Source organism: Canis lupus, chromosome 3, assembly GCF_011100685.1.
Source record: "Canis lupus familiaris isolate Mischka breed German Shepherd chromosome 3, alternate assembly UU_Cfam_GSD_1.0, whole genome shotgun sequence".
Classification (NCBI taxonomy): domain Eukaryota; kingdom Metazoa; phylum Chordata; class Mammalia; order Carnivora; family Canidae; genus Canis; species Canis lupus.
Genome location: NC_049224.1, coordinates 40,011,153 through 40,033,091, shown reverse-complemented (window position 1 = coordinate 40,033,091; position 21,939 = coordinate 40,011,153). Strand labels below are relative to the sequence as shown.

At 38.8% G+C, this 21,939-nt stretch overlaps 1 protein-coding gene across 3 annotated transcripts in view; it reads right to left on the bottom strand.

Annotated features, from left to right (window-relative positions):
* PCSK6 (proprotein convertase subtilisin/kexin type 6) overlaps positions 1-21,939 on the bottom strand; it is a 185,269-nt gene that overhangs the window by 98,957 nt on the left and 64,373 nt on the right. For all 3 annotated transcript variants that reach the window (XM_038532633.1, XM_038532634.1, XM_038532635.1), the window contains exons 5-6: positions 21,580-21,656; positions 19,262-19,350 (exon numbers count right to left, since the gene is read on the bottom strand). In XM_038532633.1, coding sequence (XP_038388561.1) covers positions 19,262-19,350; positions 21,580-21,656 — 166 coding nt within the window. The remainder of the gene's footprint in view (positions 1-19,261; positions 19,351-21,579; positions 21,657-21,939) is intronic.

The following is a 21,939-nucleotide window of genomic DNA, read 5'->3' as shown; positions in this document are numbered from 1 at the left end:
TACACACAGCAGCAAAGACTAAGTGGGGAACTTAGACTTTCACTCTTGTCAGGCACTCCAACACCTCTCCTAGGTGCCTTTTCCCCTGCCTACCAAAAAAGAGGCTCACCCCCATGGTGTCAGTGAAGATCCTGTGGGAAGCTTGGTCTTCTACCCTACCTGGCAGTTAAGAAGGTGTCTCTCTTCCTCCCTGCTGATGTCACATCAGGAGGCCTGGTGGTGTGTTAGGGTTTTCATCATCAACCACAGTAAGAATGTGACCCCACGATGGAGGCCACATGAGGAGCCTGCTCAGCACTGATGAGAAGCCCTCCCACTCTCCCATGCCAACAGTGGGTGAGCGAGCAGACTTGGATGTCTACCTATACCTGGCAACAGTGAAGCAGGGGAGCCCCATCCCCCACCTAGCAGTATCAGAGAAAGCGATCTGAAACAGGCTTAAGTAAGTTCCAAAGTGGGATGTCTGGGTGGCTCAGTGGTTGAGCATCTGACTTTGGCTCAGGTTGTGATCCCTGGGGTCCTGGGATTGAGTCCTAAATCAGGCTTCCCACAGGGAGCCTGCTTTTCCCTCTGCCTGTGTCTTTGCCTCTCTCTCTCTCTCTGTGTCTCTCATGAATAAATAAATAAAATCTTTTTTTTTTCTTTATTTATTTATGATAGTCACACAGAGAGAGAGAGAGAGAGAGGTAGAGACATAGGCAGAGGGAGAAGCAGGCTCCATGCACCGGGAGCCCGATGTGGGATTCAATCCCGGGTCTCCAGGATCGCGCCCTGGGCCAAAGGCAGGCGCCAAACCGCTGCGCCACCCAGGGATCCCAAATAAATAAAATCTTAAAAACAAAAAAGATCCAGAGCTTCATAATATAATACAAATATGTACAGGTTTCAGTCGAAAGTCACACATGATAAAAAGAACTAGCAAGACCTCAAAAGGAATGATAAAAGACAATCAATAGATGCCAATGCTGAGGTAACAGGGATGTCAGAAGTATTTTTTTGTTTGTTTTGTTTTTTAAAGATTTTATTTATTTATGAGAGACACAGGGGGAGAGAGAGAGAGAGGCAGAGACACAGGCAGAGGGAGAAGCAGGATCCATGCAGGGAGCCCAACGTGGGACTCGATCCTAGGTCTCCAGGACCATGCCCTGGGCCAAAGGCCGCACTAGACCGCTGAGCCACCTGGGCTGCCCAGAAATATTTGATATAGATTTTAAAGCAGTGATGATACAAATGTTTCTCTGAGCAATTATAACTATGTTTGAAACAAGTGAAAAAATATAAAACATCAATAAAGAAACAATATCTCGGTAAAGAAATAAAAGATATCAATATGCAATGAGTAGAAATTTTAGAATTGAAAATACAATAGTCAAAATTAAAGAACTAAGTGACTGAGTTTCACAACAGAATGCAGTGTACAGAAGAAAGAGTGAAAAGGAAGACAGAATAACAGAAATTGCCCAATCTGACAACAGAGAGAAAACAGATGAAAAAACAACAACAACAACAACAACAACAACAAAACTCAATAAAAATGAACAGAGTCTGAGAGGCTTCTGGAACTATAACAAAAGATCTAACATTCTTATCACTGGAGTCCCAGGAGAAGAAGAGAAAGAGGGAAGGGCTGACAAAGTACTAGAAGATACAATGGCTAAATTCTATCCAAATTTGGCAAGACCCATAAAACTTCACCTTACAATAGGCTTTCCTTTTTTTGAGTTTTCTAAATTATATTTAATGATTGAAGCAAAAACTATAATACCGTCTAATGCAGTTCTAGATGTATGTAGAGATCTATTTAAGACAATTGCAAATAAGAGTGGGTAATAAGATCTAAGAAGTAAGGTTTCCATACCTCACTCAAGCTGGTAAAATGAAAACAACCAAAGACTGTGATATGTATATATAATTTAATACCAAGAGCAATCACTAAAAAGAGATATATAGGAAGATACACTTTAAAAGGTTATAGATAGGGGTGCCTGGGTGGCTCATTTGGTTGAGTGTCCAACTCTCGATTTTGGCTCAGGTCATTACTTTAGGGTCATGAGATTGAGACCTGTGTTGGGCTCCACACTGGGTGTGGAGCCTGCTTGGGATTCTCTCTCTCTCACTCTCCCTCTGCCCCTTGCCACCACTCATGCTCTCTTTCTCACGTGTGCACTCTCTCTCTCAAAACAAAAAGCTATAGATAAAATGGATTCTAAAAAATATTCAAATAACCTTTGGAAGGCAAGAAAAATAAACTAAGAACAAACAGAAAAAAAAAGATAAAATAACAAACTTAAGTCCTAGTATATTAGTAATCACATTAAGTGTAAATGGTCTAAATATAGCAATTAGAACACAGAGATTGGCAGGGTGGATTAAAAAACATGGCCCAAATATATGCTGTCTACAAGAAACTCACTTCAAATATAACAATACAGGCAGGTTGAGAATAAAGGATAGAACAATATATATATTGTTAATATCAAAACCTAAATGAAAACAATGTAGCTATATTAATAGGAGACAGAATATAGAGCAAAGGAAATTACCATAGACAGAAAGAGACATTTTATAACAATAAAAGGGCTAATTCACCAGAGAGATATAGTAATCCAAACAACAGGGCTACGATATATGTGAACAAAAAACAGACTAAAAGGAGAATATACAAATCTACAATTATAGTTGAAGCCTTCAATACTCTTCTCTCAACAAATAAAAGAACAACTAGACAGATAATCAGTAAGTATATGGAAGAACTCAACAACAACAAAAGTTCTCATCAACATTTTTAGAACACTCCATCCAGCAATAGGAGAATAAATACTCTTTTCAAGTGCCAACAGAACTTATACCAAAATAGATTAGATCCTGTGTCATATTAAACAAACCTCAACAGACTTTAAAGAATTGAACTCACACAAATTGTGTTCTCCAACCACAATGGAATCAAACTAGTAATCAGTAACAGAAAGATAACAGAAAGATCTCCAAATACTTGGAAACAAAACAAAATACTTCTACATAATCTATGGGTTCAAGAGGGAATCTCAAGGAAAAAGAATACACTAAATTTAACAAAAATGAAAAGACAACATATCAAAACATGGGAGACACAGCTAAACTATTGCTGAGAGGGATATTTATAGCACTATTGTTTATACTAGAAAAGAGGAAAAGCCTCAAATGAATAACCTATGCGTGCACTTCAAGATCCTAGAAAAATAAAAGCTAAGCAATCCCAAAACAAGAGGAAGGAAGGAAATAATATAGATAAGAGCACAAGACAATGACATTGAAAATGAAAAACACTAGGAAAAAATAAGTGTAACAAAGAGCTGACTTTAATGAAAAGATCAATAAAACTGATAAACTTCTAGTAAGAATTATAAAGAAAAAAAGAGAAGACACAAATTACCATTATTAAGAATGAAACAAAGGATATTATCACAGACTATACAAGCATTAAAAGTGTATATAAGGTAATACTACAAACAACTCTACACATATAAATTTGACAACTTAGACAAAATGGACCACTTCCTCAAACAATACCAACTGCTACAACTCGGCCAATATGAAATGGATAATTTGAATAATCCTGTAACTTTTCAAGAAATTGAATTTGTAATTTAAAAAGAAAGTTCCCCAAAAGATCTCCAGGTCTGTATGATTTCACTGGAGGATTCTACTAAAAGGTTTTTTTTTTTTTTTTTTTTTTTACATTTTTTAAACATTTATTTATTCATGAGAGATACAGAGAGAGGCAGAGAGAGAGAAAAGCAGGCTCCACTCAGGGGAACCTGATGCAGGACTCGATCTGGAGTCTCCAGGATCACGCCCTGGGCCAAATGCAGGCGCCAAGCCACCCAGGTGTCCCAGATTCTACTAAAAGTTTAAAGAATCAACACCAATTCTACACAATCACCTCCAGAATATACAAGATAAGGTTCTACTTCCCACTTCATTTACTAAAGCTAGTATTACCCTGATACAAAAAAACTAGACAAGGATAGTATGGGAAAAAAAATGGAAAGGAAAGGGGAGGGGAGGAGAAGGGATGGGAGGGGAGGGAAGGGAAGGGAAAGGAAGGGAAGGGAAGAGAAGGAAGAAAAATAGGCCAAAACTCCTAACGAATATATATACAAAAATCCTCAATCTGTTGAAATCAAACAGATTTTAGTAAATATAAAAAGTAAACACCATTACCAAGTATGAAGTTTATTCCACAGATTCTAGACTGGATCAGTAATTCAAAAATCAACCAACTTAACCTACCATATTAATGAGCCAAAGAAAAATCACATAATCATATCATTCATTGAGAAAAAAAGCAGTGACAAAATTCAATACCCATTCATTTTTTTAAAAATTCTCAAAAACCTAGAAATAGAAGGGAACATTGTCAACTTCCTAAAGAGCATTTACAAAAAACCTGTAGGTGACATTATAATACATAATGGTGAAAGTGTTAATGTTTCCCCCCGAAGATCAGGAACAAGATAAGGATGTCTACTCTAGGTTATAGGTTCTAGCCAGGGTAATATGGCAAGAAAAGATAAAAACCATGTAGATTAGAAAGAAGAAATAAAACTAGCCCTATTTGCAGATGACTTTATCAAGTATAAAATCTCAAGGAATCTCTCTTAGAACAAATTAGCGAGTTCAGAAAGATTGATTGCTGGATACAAGATCAACATATAAAAAGCAATTACATTTCTATATATTAACAATTAACATATAGACATCAAAATTCAAAATACAGGGTGCCTGGGTGGCTGAGTCAGTTAAGCCTCTGTCTTGGGCTCAGTCATGATCCCAGGGTTCTGGAATGGAATCCCACATTGGGCTCCCTGCTCAGTGGGGAGCCTGCTTCTCTCTCTCCCTCTGCCCTTACCCTGCTCACGATCTCTCTCTTTCTCTCTTACTGTCTCTGTCTCTGAACTATATAAATAAAATCTTAAAAAAAAAAAAACCCACAAAATTCAAAATACAGTGCTCTTTATCATTGCTTAAAATGCAATGATATTTATATCTAGTGATATTTATACCTAAGTGTATAAATCTAAACAATTGTGTATAGGACTTGTATAGTGAAAGCTACACAATGCTGATAGAAGAAACCAAAGACTCAAACAAATTGAGAGACACCGTGGATGAGCTAAAAGCCTCCACACATAGTAAAGATGTCAATTATCCCAATTGGTGTATAGGTTTATTAACACAATCCCTACCAAAAGCCCAGAAGATTTTTCTGTAGATATTGGCAAGATAATGATAAAACCTGTACAGAAAAGCCAAAGAACTAGAACAGCTAAAATTATTTTGAAAAAGAAAAATGAAGTGGGAGCAATCAGTTTGCCCGGATTCACAACTTACACATTGCTACAGTAATCAAGACTGTGCTGTACTAGGAGAGAAACAGACCCAGAGATCAACGAACCAGACAGAGAATCCAGAAATAAACTCCCACAAATGTCCCTGAGTTTTGACAAAAATGCAAAAGCAACTCAATGGAAGAAAGATAGGCATTTTAACAAATGGTTCTGGCATCCATAGGCAAACAAAACAAGAAACCTTGACCTAAGTCTCACACTTTATATAAAACCAACTTGAAATGGATCTCTCTCTCTCAAGATGGGATTCAAAATGTAAAATTTAAACCCGTAAAAAAATTTTAGAAAAAAACACAGGGTAAACTTCAGAATCAAAGACAAGGCAAAGAGTTCTTAGACTGACACTAAAAACCTTGATCCATAAAAGGAAAAACTGATAAATAGATTTCATCAAAATTAAAATTTATACTCTGCAAAAGGCCCTGTTAAAGAAAATGAAGACATAAGCTATAGATGGGAGAAAATATTCACAAACAACATAATCATCAAAGACCTAGTAGGTAGGATATGTAAAAAACCCTCAACAATGAACAATTAAAAATACAACATTATAATTAGAAAATGAACAAAAGATATGAACAGACATTTCACTAAAGAGAATATATAGATGGCAAACAAACACATGAAAAGATTTCCAACATCACTAGCCTTGGGGAAATGCAAATTAATGCCACTATATACTCATCAGAATGGCTATTTTTAAAAAGTGATGTTACCAATTACTGGCAAGCATGCAAAGTAACTGGATCATTCATACTTTGCTAGTGGAATTGTAAAACAGTACAGATCCTCTGGAAAACAATTTGCCAGCTTCCTAAAAAAAATAAACATGTAACTACTACAGAACTCAGCAATTGCACCCCTGTATATTTATCCCAAAGAGATGAAGACTTACATTCACACAAAACCTATACAAGAATGTTTCTAGGCGCTTTAATAGCCCAAACCTAGAAATAACCCAAATGTCTTCAGTGGGTGACTGTAGTACATCCATACCACGGAAAACTACCTTTTAATAAAAAGAAACAAACCACTGATATACACAGCAACCTGGATGAATCTCCAAAGAATCACACTGAGTGAAAACACCAATTCCAAAGGCTCCACAGTATATGGTTTCATTTATATATCATTCTTGAAATGACAAAATTATAGAAGTGGGAACAGATGAATGGTTGGTTGCCAAGGGATTAGGGAAGGAGTTAGGGAAGGGGTATGTGTGCTACAAAAGGGCAACATGAAGGATTATTTTGGTGATGGAACTATTCTATATTTTGACTATATTAGTGTCAATATCCTGGTTGTAATATTGTACTATTGTTTTGCAAGATGTCACCATTATGGAAAACTGGGTAAAGGATACATTGGATCTTTGTGTATTATTTCTTATGATCACTTGTGAATCTACCAATTATTTGAAATAAAAGTTTAATTGAAAACACCAACTAGAAATCCGACATGGGAGATTACTTTCAAAATTTACAAACTGAATAGATAGGAGATATTCAGAGAGCTGGAATACTGAGTTTAGGGATTCTCCCAACACCTAAGACAATGGTGACCAAAGAAACTGGTCTACCTTTTAGTTAAGCTCACATAATTATTGAAGTGTAATGTTTAACTGTTAATAACAATATGGAGTCTTTAAAGGCTCACTAAGAGCCAGGCAGGAAAATTAAAACAAACTCACATCCAGACTCAAAGAGGTTGAGTCCCAGAACAATGAAAGAGAAAAATCCTGAAAATATCTGGAAACAAAAAACAAGTTACCTGAAAAGTCACAAAAATTAATATTGCTATTGGACCCCTCATCAACAACACTAGATAACAAAAGATGAGAGGGACAATATTTTTAAAATTCTGAGTGAAAACTATTTTGAACCTAAAATTTCAACACAGCCAAATGTGTTGGGAGAAAATAAAGCCTACAAGTGCTCAGAAAATTAATTACCTATATAACTATCCACTTGTATAGGACCACTTAAAAATATCTTTTAGAAGAATGAATGATTTAATGAAAAAGACAATCTTGTAAAATAAAGAATTTAATATAAAGAAGCCATAAGATCAAAGAAACAATGGTGACCAAAGAAAATGGTCAACCATTATGGTTAAGGTGACATACTGAGGTTGCATAATATAAAACTGTGAATGACAATATGGAGTGAAAATCCTGGATGGCCCCAATCTGAGGAGGTGATGAAGGAGAAGAGAGGTGGCAGAGGGAATGGGAACTATGGTAAGATTCTTGTTTTGCTATGGAAAAGGGGATAGGTACTGAGTAATGCTAAAGAGTGTAGGAAAACATAAACTCAAGTACGTGTGCCTCGGGGGAGTAGAAAGACAGTTTGAATGTAAAGATTTTAAGCCATTAGAATGAAAGGAAACAAAGAAAAGAAACTATATCTCTCAAGGGAAGTAAAGAAACAAGAAAAAAACAGTAAAAATAAATCCGTCAACTAAGTCAGTCAATTAAGAGAAAGCAAAATATGGTCACATACATAAATCTAGAAATATCTGAAATCAGAACAGGTGTGGACATATCAAATTTCCTCTTTGAAGTAATTCTTAGATTGTACAAGAAAAATAAGTAAATAAAGCCAGATACAGGTTGCTTGCAAAACTAAGGCTAGAAATAAAGGAATGAAAAACATACGAGGAAATAGATGATAAAAAACAAAAACAAAAACAATGAAAGGCAAAAAAAAGGATAAAATAGAGAGGATTTTTATGTTGATTAAAGAAAGAGTCATTACATCAACAAGAGATGATAACCTTTGTGCACTGTGTGAACACAGCTATGACATTTATATACCAAAGATTGAGAGAAATCACCAAGTCCACAATCATCATGGAAATAATATCCCTTCTCCGAAACTGACCAGGCAGATAGAACAAGACTGCCAAAACTTTTGAAAGAGCTTGATCAGGCCCACAGGTGACACAGATGGATGCCTATGGACACCGGGAAGTCAGGACAAAAGGCTGAAGGGGATATGTCGACCAAACCAGGCAGTGAGGGAGATGGATGAACTGCTCTTTGAAGGAGCAGCCACTGTGCAGCCCCAGCTAACTGTCGCCATGAAGCAGAGGGCCAAAATGGCCAGAACTTCTGAAAGAAACTCCTACTTTCATAGAAGATGCCTTGATTTGTAAATGTTTGCTTAAGTGTTAAAAAAACACTCATGTGGGTCACACAAAACACATCTGTAGGCCAAGGCAGCCTGTGGACTACCAGTTGCAACCTCTGATCTAATTTATACAGATTTTTGTACTCAATAAGCATAGGATAGAAATACTCTTCAAAAATCCACTGGGATATTTAGAAAAATTGAACATGCATTAGACCACAGAGAAACACTCAACAAGTTCCAGAAAGCAAAAAACATACAGAACACAGCTTCTGATTCCAATGCAATGAAGTTAGAAATTAGCAACAAAAGAGGTGCCAAAAAAAATCTATCCAGTTGGAAAAAAATTTAAATACCTTATAAAGAACTCTTGAGTTAAAGAGAAAAATCAAAACTGAAATAAAAATTATTCAGAAACAAATAACAGTAAGAGCACTGTATTATTAAGCCAGAGATAGGTAATGAGAGGAAAGTATATAGAACATTTATTTCCTTATTAGAGCACATCAAAACCTGAAAATAAAGAACTAAGCATTCTTTTCAAGGAGCTAGGAAAAAAACCAACAATATTAAAAATTAAAAAGCCAAAGGAATTAATAAACAAAGGAAAGTAGAATTCATGAGTTAGAAAACAAAATAACTCAAATAATTTTTTAAAAGATCAAAATCTTGTTCTCAGAAAAAAAAAACTTTCATAAAATAGCAAATTTTTCATTAGTCTGATCAAGGAAAAAAGGAGATGCCACAAACAAGATCAGGAACAATTATAAGTATGAATGTGGAGGATATATCTTTTTAATTATAAGAATACAATATTAGATTTATAGGTCATATACTTGAAAATCTGGAGAAATAAATAATTTTGCAAGAAAATTTAACTACCAAAATTTCCTCACGGAGAAATAGAAAACTTGAATAGACTTAGCCCTTTAAAGAATTACCCTGCCTGGTCAGATTGATTTATCAGCCCTACCAACATTTAAGAAAGCAGGCAATGTCCACAGTATACAAACTGTTTCAGAGCACAGTGAAAGATGGAAAACTTCACAACTCATTCTACAAAAAATCCAGCATAATTCTGATACCCAAACTGGAGACAGACATAACAAAACACAACAACGGTAGTTCAAGCTATCTAATAGACAAAGATTCAAAACCATATGTAACATATTAACAATTGAACATAGCAAGCAGTATATTAAAAGAACAATACTCATAATCAAATAGAACTTATTCTAAGAATAGAAGAATGAATTTTCCACTGTTAGGAAATCTATGGCTATAATTTAACACAATAAACAGATTAAATAGCACATTTGAAAAGCAATATAATTACCTCAATAGATGCTCCTTAAAAAGCATGTAATAAAATTCAACAGATCCATTTCTCATCAAACCTCTTAGAAATCTAGGAATATAAAAATTTCCTTAATGGAGTAAAAAGTAATCACAGAAAACCTATGAAAGATATCTACAAATGGTGTAACCCTAGGAATATTCCTGTATAAGCAGGAAATAAAACAACAAAACCTATAAATTGCCACTATTTAATAATCATCAGGAGTCCCTGTACATTGAAATAAGACATGAAAAAGAAATGAGAGTTATTAAAGAGATAAAAAACCACCATTACATTTATAGAGCTTTTATTTATATCAGTCCAGAAAAGCCAAGAGAACAAAAAATTAACACCAATAGAGTTCATTAAGGTGGCCAGACTCAAAAACCCAACATGCAAAAATCTATAGTTTCCTATATCCATTTCAACAATAACCAATTGGTAATAAAATTTCAAAAAATCAACCTAGATATAAACCTAACACGAAATGCAGGAGATTGATATGAAGACAGTGATAACACTTTTAAATGATGTCAAAGAAGACCTGAATAAAGAAAAACATACCATGTTCCTGGGTGGGAAGACTCAATATTGTAAAGATGTCAATTCTCCCCCAATTAATCTATAATTTCCATGCAATCCCAATCAAAATCCCAACAGGATTTTTTTATGGAACTTGACAAGCAGATTCTCAAGTTCATCTGAAAGAGAAAATGTGCAAGAATAGCCAAGAAATTTTTGAAAAAGAACTGTAAGAGGAAATTTGTCCTATAAGTTATCTAAAAAAATCTGCTTAAACTATATAATAACTAATAGTGAGGTCTCATTTAAGGATTAAAAACAAATAGGCTGATGAAACTAAGGAGACAATGGAGGATTAGGGTGGCATGTGCAGATCACTAAATATTACCTGCAGGGAAAAAATAAAGTTAGGTCTCTTCTTCACACCATGCACAGAAATAAATTCCATATGGATTAAAAAGCTAAATGCAAAAGACAAAACCATAAAAGCTTTAGGATGAACTATTTTTCTAAAGCTACATTTTTAGAAGAAATATAGGACAATTGATTTATTATCTTGGATTTTTCTAAGCAAGATTCCAAACCCAGGAGTCACGAAAATGATTAATCTAACAACATAAAAAATTTTAAACAGATTTTTATTGAAATATTATACATAGAAAAAAGGCACAAATCATTAATATACAGCTCTACAACTTAAAAAAGATTAAAATTTCTCTGAAATGAAAGAGACTCCCAGTTAACCCCACTCTCCTCTCTGAAAACAATGAAGATGACACATGGCTCTGTGATTCCACCATAAAGTAGGCAATACACCTAAGGACCTTGTGACCAGGCATCAGGTGGCTGGGGGGTTAGGAGGGGGGTTTGTTTCTTTGCCACACTGCATTGCTTTCACAGCAAAAGTGAAAAGTCTATTCTTCTAGAAACAGTGCGGTCTGATCAAGAACTATACAGACGCGTTGTCTTTCCAAGAACAGGCATTTTAGGACACCAGAGTGGCTTGGTCTGTTAAATATCTGAGTTTGGCTTGGTCATGATCTCAGGGTCCTGGGATCGAGCCCCAGATCAGACTCCCTACTCAGCAGGGAGTCTGCTTGTCCCTTTCTCTCTCCCTCTCTCTCTCTCCTTCTGCCTCTCCCCACTCATTCTCTCTCTCTCAAAATAAATAAAATCTTAAAAAAATAAAATAAAAAGAACAGGCATTTTTTTTGTGACATGGTTTGTTGGAGGATAAAAAGCAAGTGACAATCAGCTCTGCCCCATCCCCACTGTGGCAAGCATAACATGAGCTAACACTAATTCACTGATGAGGGTAGAGGAGCTCTTAAAGCTATTAGACTGGCAGAAGAGAAGGATCTAGGTCCACAGACCCATGACCTTGATGCCCGCAGCCTTGATCTCTCTCCTGCTCCTCCCTACCCCTCACCCCCAAATTTTAGCATCTTACTGGCTTAGAGAGAAAGCCCTCATCTACTCTCCAGCTGGTCATTAATAAGAACCAAAAGGTGACTAGCATGATATCTATACAATAATGCTACAAGAAACAAGGAAAAATGGGGCATAACAAGTGCAAGAGAATAATGAAAGCATAAACAAACACTTCTGCATAATTGAATGAAAATATAATTTCTCTCTGAAGCAAGAGATCAAAGATATACAAGAGTTCAATGAAGAGATGATAAGACAAAGGAAAGAGGCCCTAAGTGTTTTTATCCTCAGGACAGAAATAGAAGGAAAACATTAAACAATTTTAGAAATGAAAGCCTTACTAGAGTTTTCTTTAGGAAAAAAGACACTGGTGAAACTGCTAAAAACATAGAGGACAGGCTCGAGAAAAACAAAAAATAATAAATTAATAAATTAATAAATAAATAAATAAATAAATAAATAAATAAAATGATAAAGTGGGAAATAAACAAAAAGTTAAATATGATTGGAAAGAAATACAGAAGTAAGATAACAGAAACCCAATATATGCATAAGTGGTACACACAAAGAATAGAACTGCATATATGGAACCCAAAATAGTCAAAACAATAACAGAAGTTGCCTGAAAGAAAAAAAATACCCAGATCTTTTCAAGAATATTAAATCCCAAGAACAGCTGCTATAGAATAATCCTCAGACCCAGGTGGCCCAGCAAAGCTACTGGACTTCATGTCTAAAGGAAGAATTCTACACAAGCCATGAAGTCATGTGTCCTATAAGGGGAAAAAAATCGGGTTGACCTCTAACTTTTCCAAGCAACAGTGAGTCCAGGGACAAACAAAGTGATGTTTGCTAGGTTCTGTAAGGATAGAATAGAGAACACAAATATAATTCAAGGGCAAAAGCAACCTTTGGACATTCTCAAAGATGAAAGAACTAGGAAAATATAGCACCTGTTTGCCTTTCCTGAAGAAAATTCCTCAGTGATGAAATCCAGTGAACTAAGAGATGAATCAAAAACAAATAGCTCAGGAATGGAAAAACTGCACTGAAAACGATGGTGGTGAAACAAGACTAACTGTCAGAATGATAGTGACAGATGATTACTATTGAACCCTGAGAGCTAAAAACAATGACAAAAATCTGAAATCAAGCTGTGAGGGTGAAAAGGTGCTAATTATCTAATTATCCACTATGGGAAACATATAATTCAAAAAAATAAAGTAACCCTAGAATCTTAAAGATTCTCATGGTCTTGGGTGCTTTTTTTTTTTTTTTAAATAACCTTAGAGGAGTATTTGAGAAAATATTTCATCATAATGAAATATTTATGTGAGGCCCAGCAATTCCCTCATTTTAAGTTTGTTTTTCTTCTGTTAAATTCACATAAGTCAAATTAGACATTAAAAAAGTAACCTTGGCCTCTGAAAGATTTTCACAACCTTGAGATTTGTTTTGTTTTAAATAACCTTAAAGGGCTATTTGAGAAAATATTTCATTACAATAAAATATTTATGTGAAGTTCAGCAATGTCTTGGTTTCAAGTTAAGTTTCTTTTTCTTCCATTACATTCACATAAATCAAATTAAGCATAAAATTAAATGTTAAACAAATATATAAATTGAAACATAAAATTAAATCTGGAGTTCAGGAATTACTCAGTTTGATTTAATTTCTCATGCTGTTTGCATAAAATTAAGCTTAATATATTTTACTAAAAACAAGTATAGTATGATCAAATGTCAATGAAATAATAGCCATCCAGCCAGCCATTCACCCATCCATCTGTATATATGGTTTAAAGATTTCTATTAAAGAGTGGATAGAAAGAGCTGGTACCTGGAGCCAGGTTGGTTTGATCTTGGGGCAAATTAGAAAACCTCTCTGGCCCTCATCACTGAAATAGAGGTAACAGCAGCATTTGTAACACAGTGTCTTACATAGGTTACATAAGAATACATATAGGGGCACCTGGATGGCTCTGTTGGTTAAGCGACCAACTTTGGATTTCTGTTTAGGCCACGGTCTCAGGGTGGTGAGATGGAGGCTCTGGCCTGCTGAGCAGGGAGTTGGAGCCTGCTTGAGATTCTCCCTCTCCTGCCCCTCCCCCTGCTTTTGTGCACTCTCTCTCTAAAATAAATAAAATTAAAAAAAATACAGAGACCTTAGGTCAGTGCCTATTATCTAGCAAACATTCAGTAAGTACTGGTAATTCTTATTTTCACCAGGATCTAGATATTTTACCTTCTCCTCTGTACTCTTCCATTCTTTGATAAATCATTACATGTATTAGTAATGTTCTAGTGAGAATATTATTTTACAGATAGTTGGACAGTTCTACTAATTCTTTCATTTGATTTAATTATTTTTATGTGAAAGAACATATAAGAAATGCACAGTCTGACAAAGCAAGTTGGTAGAACAAAATTACTCCATTTGTATAAATATGTAGCCAAAATTTTAGGAGCCCATCTGTGGTGATTTTAAGTCACACCCACAAATTCTTTGATACTTTTCCATTCAAGAGGTGTGGCCTGGGGATCCCTGGGTGGTGCAGCGGTTTGGCGCCTGCCTTTGGCCCAGGGCGCGATCTTGGAGACCCGGGATCGAGTCCCACATCGGGCTCCCGGTGCATGGGGCCTGCTTCTCCCTCTGCCTACGTCTCTGCCTCTCTTTCTCTCTCTGTGACTATCATTAATAAATAAAAATTAAAAAAAAAAGGAAAAAAAAAAAAGAGGTGTGGCCTAATTTCTCTCCCCTTGACTGTTTGTCAGACATAATGGTCCATTTCTCTAAAGTAATGGTATGTAACTTCTAAGACTAGGTTATAAAAAATATTGCTGCTTCTTTCTTGTCTCTCTTGTCTCACCTTAAATGAAAGAAGATAACTACCATGTTCTGGCGATGCTCTAAGAACCCTATGGAGACCTGCACATGGTGAGGAATCAAGGAAGAAGGACTTTTGCCACCAGTCAGCAAGGAAAGGAAGACTCCAGCCAATAGCCAAATAAGTGACCATCTTGGAAGTGGATCCTCCAGCCCGAGTCAAGCATTCAGACTAAAGTCACAGCCAATAGCTTGACTGCAACCTTATGAGTGACCCGGAGCCACTGTTTCTGCTTGATGACAAATGTTTGTTGGTTAAGGAGCAACGTTTTGCAGTGACTGTCATGCAGCAATAGTACCTAATATATCATCTATTCATTAAAGAAATATAAACCACTAGTTTTGGTTCTAATATCAGCAGAGTAGATTCTATCACACCAACTCCTTTAAAAAACAATAATGGTAAATTCTCAACAAAATATTTACTAAATAGAAATAGGGCTTTTTTTTAAGGGCATCAGAAAGCAACCAGGAGAAGGCAGCGGCAGGCAGGGGATTCAGTTCTTGAAAGAAGGGAATACTGGTTATGATGTTAAGTTTAAATAACTTTTCTTCTGAGAGAACTCCCCAATTCTCTTGGTATAGAGAAGCTAACTCAAGAAGGAAAGCACAATCTAATTCTCCTGGGGAGTCAGGGGATGTGGTTTGGGACTGCTAGAGCAGCTGGAAATTGCGATAAATCCTAGAAAGGAGAGAGCCACAGAAGAGGACATACATATAACTCCTTCCAAACACTTGGCTGAACCTTGACCTAAACATGTTTGGGCAAGACTCTAAGAGGTTCAGGAGGAAAAGAACAGCTGGAGGTTGAATGAGCTAAGTGGATATCTCAGCTGCTGCCTGTCACAGGGGAGTCAATTTGGAGCTTGACTTTTGTCAAGTTAGAGGTCTTGGTAAACCTTTCCATCTTTCCACTGAGATGCCCAAAGGGTCACAATCTAGAAGTAAAGACCATGTGGTTGGAATAAAGAATCTTCCCTAAGGCTAGGGACAAATCAGAAAGAGATCAACCATCAAAAAATGAATAATCAAACCTCTAGACTGCTAGAACAAAGCTCAATAGCATTCAAAGATCACAGAATCCAGAGTCTCTACAAGGTAGCACAACAATGTCTGGTGCACAGGAAAAAAGTACTAGCCATGTGCAAAAAACAGAGGTGTGTGACCCACTGTAAAAAGAAAAACCAATCATTAGAAACACCCAGACCTAGACTGGAATTAGTACAAGTCTTTAAAGTAACTCTTACAAATATGGTAAAGAATCTAAGAGAAAAGATAGAAATAATGGGTGAAGAGAAGAAGAATCTCAGGAAGACCTGGAAACAGAAAAAAAATTTCAAGTGGAAATCACAGGACAGAATGGGACAAGATCTGAAAGTTAAAAAAAAAAAAAAATCATTGGATGGAATTAACAACAGATTAGACACAACAAAAGAAAGTATTAATGGACCCAAAGACAGTGATAGAATCATTATCATTTGAAACACACAGAGAAAAAAAGGACTTAAAAGAATGAACACAGCTTCAATAACCTGTAAGGTATGTTAAGCAATCTAACAACTATAACTGGTACTCAAAGAGAAGAGAGAGAAAATAAGTTTGAAAAAAATTAAAACAAATACTGACAATTTTTTTCCACATTTGACTTAGACCAAAAAGTAAAAACAAGCCACTAGGAAGCCAAGCAAACCCCAAGCTAGATAAACATGAACAGAATTACACCAAAGGACATTCTAGTCACAGGCAAATCGCATATACAAAAAAAGTAATCACATTATGTGACATCATCAGAAACAATGGATGCCAGAAGACAATGGAAGAACATTTCTAAAGTATTGAAAGGAAAACAGATCACATTAGAATCCTATGTTCAGTAAAATTTCTTTCAAAAATGAGGATGAAATTATGACACTTCCAGATAAATGCTGAGATAAATTATCACCACTATACTTGTGCTTCAAAAGATACGAAAAGAAATTCTCAGGCTACAGAAAAATCGAAACCAGATAGAAATCCAAAGCTAGAAAGTAAGGATGAGGACTGGAAATGGTGAATATGCAAATATATTCCTTTCCATTAGTACTTTATAGTCAACTGTTTAAAGCAAGAATAACAATGTATGTGGGTCTATAACATATGAAATAAAACATAAGAACAAAAGCATGAGAGTATGAACTCAAATAATCTGTTCATATGTAATACGTGAAATTGTATAATAGTAATTTCAAAGAGATTGGAAGAAGTTAGGATATATACTTCAATCTCTTGGGCAACAGCTAAAAAAAAATTTTTTTTAAGAGTCTAGCTCATGATCAGCTCCATGGGCATCTCAGAAAAACTCTGCTGTACATTAGCACATGCAAAGAGGGAAGCTATACTAGGGGTGCCTGAAGATTGCCCTATCCAGGGCTGGGCTTGGAGGAAGAAGGGATGGCTGCCTGTGTGGTGGGTTGAAGCAGTGCACAGGCATTTTTGTAGACACAACTGTCACAGATTCCCTGGGCCAGTGCCAGCCTCCAACCCCACACTTGCCTCTCCATGGCCAGTCCCACTCTGTGGTCCCTAACTCTATGTAGCATGCCTCCACGCTCCAGATCCTATTTTTCCCTCAGCACTTTCTCTGTTCACAAATTCCCTCAGTTTGAGCTCATGCCTTATTCTCATGCTTCTGCCTTCACCAAGTGCTTACACTGCCACCCTTGGGAACCCTGGTCTGCCTCTATCATTTCAGGACTTGGTCTTATACTGTCTTTCATGTTCACACTGTTCATACCAAAGATGTGTGGAGCTCCTAGAAGGTCCCAGATTATGTCTGTCTTATCCTTCCCTTCAGTGGCTAGCACCATATTATATGTACAGTTCATCGTCAAAGGTATTAAATGCATTAATTAAAGAATATATTCCTGGTCCCAATCTCTGGTCATAGACTTGATCTCTTCAGAATTTGGGAAACTGGGGTATACAATTTTGCAATGAGTATAGGGTGAGAACCAACCATACCCACGTGCACATTCTCTGGAGATTCTTTACCTCCATAACTCCACTGGCTGCTCATCACAGCCCACAGTGTGGGTGTTACCTACCTGCCTGACTCCAAAAACTACTAAACCAGCACTTCTCACTGTCCCACCCTCTAGGGATTTTGTTATAATGTAGATCCTGACCCAATAGGTCTGGGACAGGGGCAACTACGCTGCACTTCTAACAGCTCCCAGACATTGTCAATGCTGCCAGTCCAGGGTCTCTGGGGAGCAAGGCTCAGACAATCCTAAAGGTGGGGTCTATCCCTTTGAGTTTTAGTAGGAGGAATGGAATTGCTCAGATTCTATTGCTCCCTGCAGACTTAGCCCTGAGCCAATGCTTTCACACATAGTATCTCACTTCAGTGTCAGAACAGACCCCAGGAGTCAGCTGAATTATTGCCATTCTTCCCCCACAGGTGAAGGAACCAAGGCTCAGAGAAGTTACATTGGTTATCCAAAGACACACAGCTAGCAGGTCATGGGAATGGGAATGGGATTATTATCCAGGTCACCCTGGTCCTACAGTTTGTGGAGAGACTTTTTAGGAGTATTCACTCATCAAAACCTCCAGGGGGATCCAGGGAATCCACAGCCCAACCTCTCTACTTGTGCAGTGCATAGCAGACCTGAAAGGGCTATAGCAGTGCCACAGGAAGGCAGCATCCTAGCATGCCCATTGAGTGAGCATGAGTACCTCCAAACTGAGAGAGTCCCAAATGAGAACAGTGGTGCCCCAAAGCCATCTGGATGGTCAAGGGCCATTCATGCCCATGGCATGCACCTGCTCAGTTCCCAGCTCAATGAAATGTTCCCAAATGATACTTCAGAGTACTTGTTGATTGCCAGTTTGAACTGTCAAACTGCCAGGCTCAGGTGGTGAAGGAAGACTTGTGACTGTGCTCTAAAGCCTTAACCTAGCAAGAGAAGTCTGAATCATAAATGGAGAACAGGAAAGGCAGAAATACCTGGGGTCAGGCATTGCTCCTTACAGGGTCCTGGAAGACCAAGTCCCCTACACACTGTGGTGAACAAGCCAGGGAGGAGTCAAGTGGGCATGGAGCCAAAGGGAGAGGCAGAAGGAGGCTCTGGGGTGATGGGAAGGAATGCTGCCAGCCCAGGCCAAATTGGGAAGATTACATGTGGCAGGGGGGTGGGGGGGTGTGGGGACAGACAGTATGATAAATGTCTTCTGGCTAAAAAGGGGGGCAGGGGCAAGAGATGGGGGCCAGCAGGTTATGGAAGTGACACAGAGCCACTGCAGGGCTGGGAGCAGGAGGGAGCCAATGTGGCCTCATAGGAGGGGCGGTCTGGGGAGTGGGGGTGAGTCAGACTAGCAGGACCAGAAAAGAGAAAGAGGGTGCTTTTCTGATGGCTTTTCAGGTCAAACAGTGAGCAGTTCCTCTGCATATGTAGCACGTGGCTGCAGGCCTGGGCATCTGAGGCAGCAGAGGCAAAGCTGCTGAGCCTGGCAGGATGGGTCATCCCGCCACCCCTGCCACTGGCCCCAAAGCTCCCAGGCCCTGTGCTCCCAGACCTTACCTCCTATTTTGGCATTGTATGCTATGCCCACGATGCAGTAAGAGTTGTTGGCCGAAGCAGCGACCTCGCCTGCACAACGGGTGCCATGTCTGAAGCAAAGCAGAAAACGAGGTTAGGGCTCATCCCAGCAACCTGTGGTGGATTCAGGGCATTGCTCAGGTCTTCTAGGAAGAGAGCCAGTTAGCCCTAAGTCCAGATATGACACGAAAGCCTACGTCCTGCCTCCCCTCTCAGTGCAACAACATCCCTCCTCTGATGGCCAGCTCCTCTGGGACAGTCCTGGCCCTGCCACAGCCCACATCAGCAGGCTAATGAGGCCTTCTGGCCATAAAGGTGAATATTGGCTCAGGGGTATCTCTTCCCCAAAACCCTAGGACTGAGGGTGGGGCTTCTGCTTCCAGCACCCAGGGTCCCAGGCTTCCCTCCTCTGGAGCTATGCATTCAAATGACTAACAGAACATTGCCTGGCACATTACAGGTGCAGTATAGACTGCTGGGCTGACAGGATGAAGGAGGAACCAATGGGTCCCCTGTGTACCCATTGCCCCCATGCTCACCTCGGGACAGTCTTCCCATCACCTCCACGGTCACTTAAGCAGGAGCTGAGGAAGAACGCTCTAAATTGGAACACTCAACAGTGGCAGAGAGATTATGAGGAAATTACCGGAAAAACAAATTGCTTTCCTTGGTAATGACCCCATTTCCCAATGTGCTGCATCGAGGTAATTTCTCTAGCAGACCAAAATATGGGCAAGTTTAAACAGCACATCTCTAAGAAGAGTCCACAGGGATGAGAATCATTGATTCAAATTTAAAACCATGTTTAAAGAGTCCTAGGTCTGTGTGCTAGCCTTCTGGAAGGGAGTCATCCATCCTTCTGTTGACCTTGGGCGGCCCCACAGCCAGGGCTAGGGCTGTTACCATTTTCACAGAGCTCCATGCCTCATCCAGATTCAAGCCTGCCCTTCATGGGTCACTGCCTTGAGTCGGGATCAATCCTCCCTGCCCCCTGGATGTGTGGCTGGGAATCAAGGCACCCTGCACCCCAGGCATGTCAACCGCTGAGCAGGAAGGGCATCTCTGGCCGTGACCTTGGGACTTGAGGCAGGGAGGCAGCCCTCAGGGCTGGGAATTCTGCGGGCTCTGGAGAGCTCTGCAGTCTGTTGTGTAGAACACGTCAGCTTCGCTGAGCCTCCCTGCACAGCACGGCATGGGCAGCAGAATTTGAACCTCACCATGGAATCTACAGAAAAGCAAAATACTATATGGAGGGAGAACGCACCTTGGCAAGTGTAATGTCAGCTGGGAGATAAAAGAAAGGGCTTTTGTTCTTTCCTTCTAAATATTTTTTGAGGAATGGTAAGAGTTCAGGGCACGGGAAATGCTAACAGAAAAAAAAAGATAAGCAGGACATAGCAAATGAACTCCCAGGACCAGTTTTGTGAAACTGGTTTCTACCCCCAGGGCTGCCACTTACAGCGTACAAGTGACCTAATCTCTCCAGACCCCACTGCCTTCATTTGCAAAGTGATGAAAACAGCTATATAGACCCCCCCCCGCCCCCCGTAGTGTATGTCCTTCACCTGTCTGCTCACCCATCCCACAACCCCAGGAGCTAAGGAGCATCATCTCCACGGGAAAGTCTCTAAGACTGAGATGGAGCCACACAGCCAGGAATCTGTAGAGTCAGGCTTTAAACCCAGGTTTATCCAATATCATTCACACCCCTTCCACCTCTCTTGCAAGGTCATAGATGGAGACAAAAAAAGCTCAGGCACTGACGTTTGTGCTCAAATAGGCCAAACTGCTGTTTTGTTTTGTTTTTTTAAGAGTTTATTTATTCATTTGAGAGAAAGAGAGAGACAGCGCATGCATGAGTGGTGGTGGTGGGGAGGAGGAGGCAGAGGGGTAAAGGAGAGAGAGAAGCAGACTCCCCACTGAGCAGGGAGCCCTACACAGGGCTCAATCCCAAGACTTGAGCTGAAGGCAAATGCTTAACTATCTGAGTCACCCAGGTACCCCCAAACCACTGTCTTAACACAGCTGGTCATGGAGACAAGGTTGGAAATAGGAATAATGTTGGTCACACATCAATTTCTAGTTGACCAGCAGAGGTGATGCACCTAAGGAAGAGGCAAAAATCCACAGAGACTGTCTTGTGCCTGACAGGCTGTGCCACATCTGGCTTCTGGGTAAGCCCCAGATACTAGCCAGGCAGCCCCATCACCCTCCTAGAATCCCTCCTGGGGGACAGTTCAATAGTGATTCTGCAGGGAGAAGGACAGGGAAGCAAGGAAAGAGGAGACAAAGTAACATACTTATTTTCATTGCTGGCATCATAACGTGGAGATGGGTCATAATCATTTCCGTTGACATCATAGCTTGCATAGGAATCCTAAGAAAGGAATATCAGTGACTGAAGAGAAATAGTACAGTATGCTTTAAATTATTTTCATGCCTCTTTTAGAAAGTAGAGAAAAACATACACCTGGTACTCTCTTCCTATAACTATCATCTTATATATATTTTTATTGCAGTAAAATACACACTACAAAACGTACCCTAACCATTTTAAAGTATAAAGTTCAATGGCATTAAGTATATTCACACTATTGTGCAACCATCACCACCCTCCATCCCCACACCTCTTCATCTTGCAAAACTGACACCCTGCACCC